Source organism: Onychostoma macrolepis, chromosome 24 (assembly GCF_012432095.1).
Source record: "Onychostoma macrolepis isolate SWU-2019 chromosome 24, ASM1243209v1, whole genome shotgun sequence".
NCBI classification, from domain to species: Eukaryota; Metazoa; Chordata; class Actinopteri; order Cypriniformes; family Cyprinidae; genus Onychostoma; species Onychostoma macrolepis.
The window spans coordinates 12357471-12369970 of record NC_081178.1 but is presented as its reverse complement, the minus strand read 5'-3'; the positions used below and the strand labels follow the sequence as shown (position 1 = coordinate 12369970).

At 36.4% G+C, this 12500-nt stretch overlaps 1 protein-coding gene across 3 annotated transcripts in view; it reads right to left on the bottom strand.

Annotated features, from left to right (window-relative positions):
* vipr1b (vasoactive intestinal peptide receptor 1b) overlaps nucleotides 1-12500 on the bottom strand; it is an 81211-nt gene that overhangs the window by 28176 nt on the left and 40535 nt on the right. For all 3 annotated transcript variants that reach the window (XR_009269066.1, XM_058765382.1, XM_058765383.1), the window contains exon 4: nucleotides 1738-1838. Coding sequence is in view for 2 of the 3 variants with exons in the window: in XM_058765382.1 (XP_058621365.1) it covers nucleotides 1738-1838 (101 nt within the window). In the remaining variant the exon portion in view is untranslated. The remainder of the gene's footprint in view (nucleotides 1-1737; nucleotides 1839-12500) is intronic.

The following is a 12500-nucleotide window of genomic DNA, read 5'->3' as shown; positions in this document are numbered from 1 at the left end:
TGGTACACTCTTAAAATAAAGGTGCTTAAAAGGTTCTTCACAGCGATGCCATAGAAGAACCATTTTTGGTTCCACAAAGAACCATTCAGTCAAAGGTTCTTTAAAGAACCATCTCTTCCTTACCTTTTTATAACCTGAAGAACCTTCTTTTGCCACAAAGAACCTTTTGTGAAACAGAAAGGTTCTTCAGATGTTAAAGGTTCTTTATTGAACCATTTAGACAAAAAGGTTCTTCTATGGCTTCGTGAAGCACCTTTATTTTTAAGAGTGTATGTGACTATGATTCAATGACTATGACTTTTTTGTCCTCTTATGGTATCCTGATGTCTGACAAGAGTGTTTCTTTACTCAAGGCCACAAATCTTTTTTGTGGTAAGAATATACTGTGCTGTCTCTCCCACACAAAGCTTTGCTAAAAGACTATAATAATTCAAAGTATTCAAATAACCCCCTCTATAGTCTTTGACCGAAGTTAAATACAATAACCTGAACATGGCAAGAAGGAGCATCAGACACTCATCAACAAAAACATAAAATTCCTTTTAAGTCCTATGCCCACATATTCCCTGTGGGTCTGAGGACCGTGCGTGCTGATTACCCATCCTGTTGATGTGAACACATGCTGGGAAAGCTTTCATCAAAGGGCAAAGGTCATTTGCTTTTCACTTAACTACACTCTGCTAAAAAGATCAAGGTGTGTTTCATGTTATATAATATCTGCTTCAGTGATGGCTTATTATGTTTACAAATGCATCCAAAGGCTGACACCGACATGCAACACTAAATAAAGGAACTATTATGTTTGGACTTGTTCGTTTGCACTAGGCAATAAAAGGCTGGCTGGAAAAGGAGGCTAAAAGGTTGACTGAAAAAGGGTGAATGTTAAAGCTTGGTTTTTTTGGGTGAGGAACACTCAATACGGCATGAGAACGATCACTTTCTGCGAGCTAAAAGTTCAATACGTCAAGAGTCGGAGCATTGCAGTGTTGTATAATGCCAGTGGAGATGAAAACATCAGTTTGACATAACTTTACTAAGATATTTTGCATGTATGGTGCTTTCTAAAGTCTCTTAACCACCTTCAGAGATGGTAAAAAAACCTGCATTTTGTTAACTGATATAATATACCATCATATTGAAGTACTAAAATCTGCTTTTTACCTTTATAATACACTGCCAACCATTAAAAACACAGGTGCATGGTAACGAGTAAACTATATGTAGAATCACAAGTAGATTTTTCAGTCTTGAGGCAAAAACTAATATATAGAAGGTGCTCGGTGTCAAAGACACAAATATAAAAAAAACATAATGTGACACTAAAATAACGAAATAAACATGAATTTTGCAACATAAGATATAACATGAAACCCTAATGTACATAACTGATAAGAAAATGTAAGAAGAAACAGTTGTGACATGTGAATGGTCACATAAAGGATTCTGGGAATGTCAATTAAGAATTTTTCACTGTAAATTATAAGATGGCTTGTTCTTTTTCACTTTCAAAAACTGTAAATTTACCAGTATGAATGAAATGGGTGAAGTGGGAGCCCCTCGGAATGCGATTTAACATAAAAATATATGGTTTTTACACTATAGTTATTACACTATAAATTTATTACACTATAGTGAAGGAAATGTTAACCAAGTAACAGATTTTTACAGTAGCATTTTACAGTACTTTACAATTAAAATTACAGGTATGCTCATTTTTATAGTGTACTTTGCACTTACGTCGTCTACAGTGCCATTCAGATTATAGCCACAATGTACTGCGATTTCCATCGGGTCCATCTCGGTCCAGCCATCAGCAGTGCAGGTCTTTGAGAGGTTACCTGTGTGAGAAATGTAAAGGTCATTAATCTCAAGATACACACACTGGCTGCTCTGTTTAGAAGCTGCATCTGTTTATTACGCTCATGACTTTAACTGAAACACCATGAGCCACGAGAGCTGGCGTCCTGGAGTGTGTCCACACAATTAAAGTCAAACAGCTTTTTTGAACTCAAGTAGAGAAATACAAGCCACATCACCCCTCTCACTGAGGTGTTTCTTGGCCCTTCTCAATGCACAATGTCACACTGAATGCAAAACTGCATCCAATCAATGCGCAAAGAGACCCAACTGAGCACTGTGGCTTACCGAGTTCATTGTTTTTATCTGTGCTGTATATAAATATGAACAATGAATTATTGAGATGCTTGGAGGAGAAAAACAACATTTCTTGGGTCATACGATTTACCCAGTGTTGAGGAAGCTAAGTGAAAGTAGTGTAGAAACAATTTTCAATCAGAAATTGGTAGTAAATTTTAAAGTTATGAAGAAACATCAATTCACACATTGAATTAAAAATGAAAGTTTGAAGCAGAAAAACAGAAATAGTATTTTCTTGTAAATCAAACTCTAAAATTCTTTTTTAGTACTTTGAAACTGTAATCACTATTTGAATTAGTTAAATTACAGTCAAAATTCTGGTTGAAATGGTAGTACACTAAGTTGTGAACAAAATTAATTAACTACATTGAAGGTTTATTTTGAGCAATGTTTTTATAAATAAAAAAACATATATTTTTTGTAATTTGATTTTTAATTTTGTAATTTAATAAATAAATAAATTAGCTTTACCGTATCAAATTTGAACGGGTAATTTTTTACTAAATACAACAAAACATCCTAATTTATGGAACCAAATCAAAAACAGTAAATAGTATTTAAATTAGTAAATCCTTTTTAAAATAATTTTTTAATGTGTTCATTCAACGCAACCAATTTATAAGAATGAGTATGAATGGCATTTTTCAATGCTACATACAAGAGAGAGAGAACAATTTAAGTTGAACCAATTCACAAGACTGAGTCAGACCTTCCAACTCTTATGAGAAAGAGAATCGTTTAGGAACCATTTAACTTAATTTAATCAGACTGTCCAACTACACAGTATGAGAGAGAGAGAGAGAGAACCATTTAGATAAACTGATTCATTAAAATGAATCTGACTTTCTAATTGTACATGTGAGAGAGAACTGTTTATGATGAATCAATTCACTATAATGAATCAGACTTTACAATTGTTTTCTGTCTATGTATATGGTTTTTCCTGTTCCTGTTCCCATTCAGCTCTATTAGTCCTAGCTGTGTTTTGATTTGATTCCTTCTGTGTTTAATTAATTACCTCGTTTAGTCCCTGTGTTTATAAGCTCTGTGTTTCCCATTGTCCAGCGTCCGGTATTAACGTCGATGTTGTGTTCCTGTGTGTCTCTGCCTGCCTTTGTTTTACCCCGTTTTGAGAAGATTAAAGAGTGTTTGGTTTGAATTTACCTCTCGTCTCCTGTTCTTCATTTCACCACAGTTTGCAATCGTGACACATACAGCATGAGAGAGAGAACCGTTTTATATGAACTGATTCATTAGAGTGAATCTGACTTTTGCAGTAGATGGAAAAGATTAGCTTGTTACTTGAAAAGCAAGTAAAATACTTTGAAACCAGCTACTGTTACACTACTGAAAATATAGTTGAGACAAAAAAAATAGTGTTCAATTAATTCTGAGAGAGTTTAGATTATACCACAATCTGACTCATCCAAAAACCTTTTGTATAAGAACAAGGGAGATATTCAAGGACTAGGTGTAGGTATCCCTCGAGGATGATTCATTTAGAGACAGCATTGTCTTACGGTCCACAGAGTTTGAAAAATATGATGTACACTTCAGGAGGAAGGACACTTAGTTCCTCCTCAGTGCATTCATAGCGGGTCCCATGTTACAATGCCATGTATTGATCCAAAACAAAGCAATCAATTTCACTCAGGCTTGAATTAAAAAGACTAGGTGAACGAGTTCCCGTGTGGTTTCTCTTCAGTGTGCTTGTTATGTGAACGCTGAAAGAAGCTGTTTCATAAATGAGCACTGAATAGAGCTATACAACAACATTCTCAAATGGAAACACTCTTTTAAAAAATAAAAAATTACTTTCCAAAGGAACAAACAGAAACAACTTAAATGCGTCAAATCTACACACAAAGACCACCTGTGCCTGCCCTGACAGGAAGTGACCTCCACCTATAACAACGATGTCTACTACTGAATAAATCATACTCACAGGTACAGTACAACCCATTTACCAAAAGTTAAAAGGCTTTTTGGCCAATTACAAGCATTTTTTTACTTTTCCCCACTAATATCTTAATGCATGTAGCAACTTGCACTTTGGACTAAATTTGAAGGTGGCAAAAAAAGGGAAATGACAATAAGGTCTGCTTTACTATCTACTTGTTAAAAAATAATTGGCCATTGTTTTGTCTAGTTTTGTCCTCCGACTCGCCATGGGAAGAATCAAGTAAACAACATGAATCTGTACCATTATTATCAAAAAATAAAACAACATTTCGTTGATCTTTCGCCCTTTTTACATTCAGTGCCTGTGTCAGAATTGAAAAAAAAAAAAAAAAGATTTCTTAATTGGAAAACATGGACTCTCTGTTACTTAAACCTTTAACTCTAGACATAAGAAATTAAGAAAAGTATGTATTATCTCACCTATAATTACCCAAAGACAATATTTTTGTCATTATTATATTGTTGCTTTAATAAGCTGTTGAGAGTTTTATTGTTCATTTAATGGGTATTGATCTGTTCATTCATCATTTGGAAGATGTACCATAAAAAGTCAATAATGGTAAGAACTAAACAGCTGCAGTATGTCAAGGCTACAAAAGCAGCACTTCTCTGGTACTGTACGTGAAGGTTTCTGTGTCTGCAAGTTAACTGGCTGAATGGCTCATTAAGAAAATAAACCAAAATAAATTAATTGATGGAAAGCACAAACATTAAATTAATCAACAGGTTAATCAGCTAATGCAATGATTAATAAAATGATTAAGAAGTTTTAACATTAACTTGTGATTGACATCAATTAAAGTGTTTCTGTTACTGACAATTATATGGTTCACTTAGTCGACAATTAAAAGGAATAAAACAGCCTGACAAATTATGGGTCAGTAAAAGTGAAGCTATTGTAAGACACAGGTTAACTGAAGATTAAATGGAGTGAAGTGGAACTCAGAGAAAATGTCAAACATATATATACAGTACCTCACATAAGTGAGTACATCCCTCACATTTTGAAGTGCACTCACTTCTGTGAGATACTGTTTGTGTATATACAGTATATATATATATATATATATATATATATATATCCAGTGTGTGTATATATATGAAAAATAATCTTTAAAAAAATCATAGATGGCATGCATTAAATAAATGATCTTTCTCTTTTACAATCTTGCAAGCAAAATGCAAAAAATCACAAGACAAGCTAACAACATTATCTGAAGAGACAAGACAAAAACAAACAGGATTAAATTTTCCTCCGCAAGAGTGTGAAGAGCTGATCAGATAATCCCAACAAAATAATAAAATTCTAAATGATCCCATCTAAAACAATTTGAAAACTGTCATCTGCTTGAAATCCAGTTGACTTTTGACTTCTAGGTGCCTTACGGAAAATCTCATTCCCATAATCCAACAGCACACAACATCTGAATCATGCAATTATTACCCACATGAAAAACAACATTTTAGACTTGATTTGAATAAATTATAACATTAATAATGAAAGGTACAACATGCGTATCAAGCAGGAATAAGATTCTTTTTCACTCACTATAAACTAATCCATTTAATACCTGATGCTACTCCCTGCTTTATCTAATATGCATATTGTTGTGATTATCAGAAAGACATGGATTAAAATCAGATAAATTTAATACATTGCATTTAACATGTTACTTCAACAAAAACCAGCACCTGAAAGCTTGTGTAAATTTACTGAAGAGGATGTTTACTCTTGGCTTTTAGCGTACGCTTTGTTTGTCATGTAAGGTTGACGCCAACCCTCTCACATTTATCAACGTGCGCAAACACCCACATGCAATATATCCATCCTCACACATTATTCCAGTGGACCTCCGGCTTTGTCATAAGCCACAGAGATCCCATGAAGCAAATCCAGAATGCCACATTAATCCTTGGTTTTGAACTACGGAGAGACTTTTATCTTTCTGAAAAGCATAATCTGTCCTTTCCCATTCAGAGAGAGCATTGTACTATGCTTGTATGCTTTAACTGAAAATCCATCAGAAATGTGTGGGACATAAGGAAAATAAATTGCTCCTGAATGGTATTTCACCATCAGCACCGGTACAGTATGTTTCATGTGCGATAGTGCCATTGGAAATAAACTATATAGGATGTCCGACTATGTTACGCTTTCCAATCATAGAGAAGCTTCATTTCAAAAGACACTGAAAATGGCATAGGAAATAATATATCACCTCACAGGAAGTGGAGATTAAGTCAGTGGTCACTGCAGTCCACCTGAGTAGACTATGAAATCTGGATATAATAAATGTGATTAAAAAAAGGTTCAATGTTGAATTGACCTTCATTGACCTTACTTGCATTGACATCACCTTACATTCGTATTGTAAATATACATGATTACATATTTTAATATTAACCACTACAAACATCAAATATTTAACTAATTTGTTTAATTCTGAAAAATTAATTATACTATAAGGTTACACTGTATTTTAAGGTGCCCTTGTTACAGTGTAGTGATACAAATAATTACAAAAACAAGTACTGAGTAATATTAATGAACAGCATGTACTTACTATATAAATAGGGTTTGACTGTTAGACTTGGGTTTAGTTGCTTGTATGTAAGTATAATTTTACTGCTATTACTGTAGTACGTGTAACATCTGTAACAAGGACACTGTAAAAAAATTTACCTAATATAACCTTATGTAAATTTAATTGGTCATACTTTACTTTGCCTCAATAAGGTAGGTAGTTGGTAGGTAAGTTAGTTGTTAAATTTAGATACGGGGTTGGGTTAAGGGATCTAAAATATGATCATCCAGAATAAGTCATTAATATGTACTTTATAGGTACTACTAAACAGCCAATATGCTAGTAATAAAATTACCTGTGCTGGGCAGTGATTAATCGCATCCAAAATAAAAGTTTTTGTTTACATAATATATGTGTGTGTACTGTGTATATTTATTATGTATATATAAATACACACACATGCATGTACATATTTAAGAATAATAAGTTATGTTTATATATTAAATATATTTATATATAAATATAATCATATGAATATAAATATATACATGTAAATACGTGTAAATGTGCATGTGTGTGTCTTTATATAAACTTTATATAAAAACTTTTATTTTGGATGCGATTAATTACGATTAATCGTTGCCCAGTACTAAAAAATACATTATATACAGTATTTATTAGTTATTTATTGAGTATATTATGTCATCATAACATAAGACTGATCTGACTCAGTCTGACTCAAGTTCCATGCCTTTTCTGGCCATTCCAAATAAACAGATTTGATCAATTGACAAATATCCCCTGCGCAGTGTGTTGGGAGCAGTGAACACAGCATTTAGGAATCCAGTCAATCAGAATGCAGCTATATTATCCTTGTACTAGAACCAGTGCGGTGAGAGTTCACACACTGCTCAGAACAGCAGAGCTAAATGTCTACAAACCAGGGCTCAGATGGTAACTGTTCTTTTTCATTTAATTAACTGAGTTCTGTTGCTAAAAAAACACTTGCTCATCAAATGATGAGGAAGCACCAGAGGGGCTTCAGTATTTGGCAGTGGGGAATCATATAAGCTATGGAAGGCATGACTGATCTACTTTCAGTGAAAGATCATTGAATATGATTACATTTATATTCAGCACTCAAATGTGGCCACCTTCACACTCGGCTGCATATAAAACAAGCAGCTTTGCTAGATGATTGAATGAACTAATGCTTTGTGATATATACAATCCCCAGGCACTAAAAAAACAACAACAGTGAAATACTGTGCCTCATTAATCAAACGTTCATTAATTAAGCACTACTGAAAGGACTGAATGACATAACGAGTAAGACTAAAGCCTACACTTTAATTAAACACTGAGGTTGAGCACCTTCATGAGTACTTCAGTAATACACCTTACACATAAGCAGACTATGACTGTACTTATTTATTCTTATGAGAGAACAACAGGTGATAAAAAATACTTATATACAGTGTTGGGGGTAACGCATTAAAAGTAACGTGAGTTACGTAATCAGATTATTTTTTCAAGTAAAGTAATGCATTACTTTTTTAATTTACAAGAAAATATTTGAGTTACTTTTTCAAATAAGTAACACCAGTCGTTTTTTCCCATATATTGATTGACAGCTCTGCTGTCCCCATGTTGAGAGAAATCAGGAGTAAAATGTTACTGTAGTTCTAGAATAAATGCGAACATGCATTAATTCATCTCACTCGCAAAAAAAACAAAAAAAAAAACAGATTCAGTATCCTCAAAATGAATACAAACTGTGAAATGCAACTCAGAATATGACGCAAACCTGCAATAATTAAATGTTAAATAACACAAATATCCTTTATGTATTTAATCCCATTTTATGAACCAATGTCTTTGCTGCTGACCTTCAATGATCCAATTTAACCATACTAATATGCAAAAATTACTCAAGATAAACATTTGTGCTCCTTTTTTATTGCTGAAGTGTGTTGAAATGACTTCTTCTACATTATATTGCAGCATTCCCGCAGCTCTCCCGCGGGACCCGACCAGTTTTCTTGCGACACAGGATTAAATTTCAGAATAAAACGTGGTAGCTGTCGGTAACTCTGGTGTAATTTAAATGGGTGTGGGCGGTCTAACAATATCCCGTTCCCGAATTCCTTTCAGAACAGCATAGATTCTGCGGTTTATTCTTATTTGACCACCAATACAGCCTGCACTCAGGACTGTTGCACGCGCTACACGCATGGACCGCTGCTTTTTGCATCATGCATTTTATTTGCGGGGTCTGTGCGCAGCATAACAGTTCTCAGAGCAGGCTGTAACCTACCGGTGGTAAATATATGGCCCTCAGACAGAACAGAGCAGAAAAAGGATGGAGCAAAGTGTGTATGCACTGCCCTTGAAGGACGTTCAACTCGGTTTTCTTCATATTTTGCTTATAGCCTATAATTTTAAATGACAGATGTCGTATTTATTTATTTTTCTCTGCAACAATTTTCCTACTGTGTTAACTGTAAAATGTTAAACGAATTTTGTATTTTGACAAGACAAATAAAAATAACAAATAGACAATAATTTTTGTACAACCTTTCTCTGCAACACGTTTTCCTATTGTGTTGACATGCAGCAAAATGTTAAACAAATTTTGTGTCTTGACAAGACAAATAAAATTACAAATACAGTTTTGTGCAGACTACACTTTTATTTGTTATCTCTCTCTTTATTTTATATCTCTCTCTTAGTAGCGGAAATTTAAATGTGAGATTCTGGAAACGAGATCTAAATTTAGCGGTAACTGTTGTATATGCTGATCCAGAGCATCCCAAAGACGCTCAATGGGTGACATGTCAGGTGAGTATGCTGGCCATTCAGCTTCCAGGAATTGTGTACAGATCCTTGCAACATGGGGCCGTGCATTATCATGCTGCAACATGAGGTGATGGTCGTGGATGAATGGCACAACAATAGGCCGTAGGATCTCGTCACGGTATCTCTGTGCATTCAAAATGCCATCAATAAAATGGACCTGTGTTCATTGTCCATAACATACGCCTGCCCATACCATAACCCCACCGCCACCATGGGCCACTCGATCCACAACATTGACATCAGCAAACCGCTCACCCACACGACGCTATACATGCTGTCTGCCATCTGCCCTGTACAGTGAAAACCGGGATTCATCCGTGAAGAGAACACCTCTCCAAAGTGCCAGACGCCATCGAATGTGAGCATTTGCCCACTCAAGTCGCTTACGATGACGAACTGCAGTCAGGTCGAGACCCCGATGAGGACAACGAGCATGCAGATGAGCTTCCCTGAGACGGTTTCTGACAGTTTGTGCAGAAATTCTTTGGTTATGCAAACCGATTGTTGCAGCAGCTGTCTGGGTGGCTGGTCTCAGACGATCTTGGAGGTGAAGATGCTGGATGTGGAGGTCCTGGGCTGGTGTGGTTACACTTGGTCTGCGGTTGTGAGGCCAGTTGGATGTACTGCCAAATTCTCTGAAACGCCTTTTGGAGATGGCTTATGGTAGAGAAATGAACATTCAACTCACAGGCAACAGCTCTGGTGGACATTCCTGCAGTCAGCATGCCAATTGCACACTCCATCAAAATTTGTGACATCTGTGGCATTGTGCTGTGTGATAAAACTGCACATTTTAGAGTGGCCTTTTATTGTGGCCAGCCTAAGGCACACTTGTGCAATAATCATGCTGTAGTGGCTTCTCTTCCTTTCTCGCCATTTCCGTGAGGGAAAGTATCTTTGACACTACTCACTTGTTTAAGCTTGCTTGCATGATTTTATTGTAAAGAAAAGTGAAACCTAAAGACAAACCGTGATTTCCCTATAAACAGTGTAGTCGGATGTAGGTCAAAAAACTGTCTCCCTTCCCTCTCCCATTGCCACATCACTTCCTGTTTAAGATGGCTACCTACAGGAAATCCCAAAAATGGGTGCAGTTCATCTCTTTACCACAGGGGGAGTACGGAAATATAATAACATATATCAATGACATTGAGTAACAGCATTAAATAGCCTTATGGCTCCTACACATGCTGTCTAATCAGCATCTTGATAAGCCACACCTGTGAGGTGTATGGAGTATCTCGGCAAAGGAGAAGTGCTCACTAACACAGATTTAGACAGATTTGTGAACAATATTTGAGAGAAATAGGCCTTTTGTGTACATAGAAGAGTTCAGCTCATGAAAAATGGGGGCAAAAACAAAAGTGTTGCGTTGATAATTTTGTTCAGTGTATATAAACTTAAAACTTAAGTCTAGATCTGGGAAAAGGACAAAATCTATAAATAAAAGACATTTGAAAAATTTGCAAAAAATAAAGTGATCTCATTAAAGTGAACTTTACCTAACAAAAAGAAAAAGGTTGAAATCTGTTTAAGATAAGAGTGTCCATTTCCCAGAGAAGTAACACTGTTATCTGTCTCTTGGTTGCTAACAACAGATTTATGTTTGAGCCATCAGCACCGGCTCTTCATTTTCACAACACTTTCAAACTCATTTTTTCCAATGTTCTTTCAGCCTAGAAATGTCACTGGCGTGAAAACTCTCTCACACGGCAGCGATTTTATACCTCTGTGCTAAACGAAGGGGCAGCATCTTCTATCCAGACTGCCAGCTAGGAACCACTATGACCAGAATCACCCAAAGTTCCATATAACTAGCATGAATGAGCAGTTGAAAAAAAAAACTAAAAAGGACATTTCAAAGAAAAATTACAAAACCTTACATTATCACAGCTGGTCATTCCTAAAGTGTTCAGTGTTCAGAAATAACTCCTTGAAATCCAGAGCTCCTCAAAGCAGATGTGCTCTCTTTTTCAGCCCTCTTTCATCACTGAAGAAATACTTTTCATCCTCCAACACGAGGCTGTATTTCCATTATATGGATTCGACATTGTTACATTCATCAAGTCTAGGGGAGGGTAGGTCATGAATAAAACAGAATAAAAGTAGTGTTGCATGTGAGTATATCAGCAGTGAGGAACAGTAATCAATCTCAAAAGAGAGGGAGAGCGCTAGAGAACAACAACAAAAAAAAACAACAAAAAAAAAACATACATCCTGGGACACAACACCCTCACCGTACAAAAAAAAAAAAAAAATTACAACGAATGTTGTAATTTTAAAACACAACAAGACAAGTCTTGATTAACCCAAAACCTAAGTTCTGGACAAAGCATCAGCTACAAGATTGTCAACTCCCTTTTTATGCCAAATCTCAATACTATACTCCTGCATATTAAGGGACCACTGCAGGGTCTTGTGTTTCCCCTCCTCTCGTGCCCATATTTGGTCTTCCTGTTCCTGTCTTTATGAGTTCATTAGTTTCCAGCCTTGTGTGATTGTTCCCCACCTGTTTCAGTTCTCCTCGTTTGATTTCGTTCTGTTTATAAGCCCTGTGTTTCCCTGTCTCCACGTCGGTTGTTAATTGTTATTCTGGTGTTCAGTGTGTCCTGCTTTCCTGTGTTCCTGCGTTCCAATAAAGTCTGTGTTTTGGAAAGATTCCTGGTCTCCCTGGCTCCAGCAGGATCGTGACAGAACAACCGAACAAAACCGTAACCTCTTCCGTTTCCCCCCCGTTTTGTTATGCGGCCGAGTTCTGTCAGCTCGCAAGGGGAATGCCGCTGGAAGACGCGGGCATCATCCACCTTTTCTGGCTCGGAGCCAATCTCCACCATCCCATGGAGTTCCCAGACACCACGGGACTGTGTTGGAGAGAGGCTATTTACCAGTGTCTGGGAAGTGTCCGGGCCCGAGCCGGAACTAGCCCGCCGTCTGCGGCACCCCCTCACCAGCCGCCGTCCGCGGCTCCTGCTCATCAGCCGCTGTTCGCAGCCCACG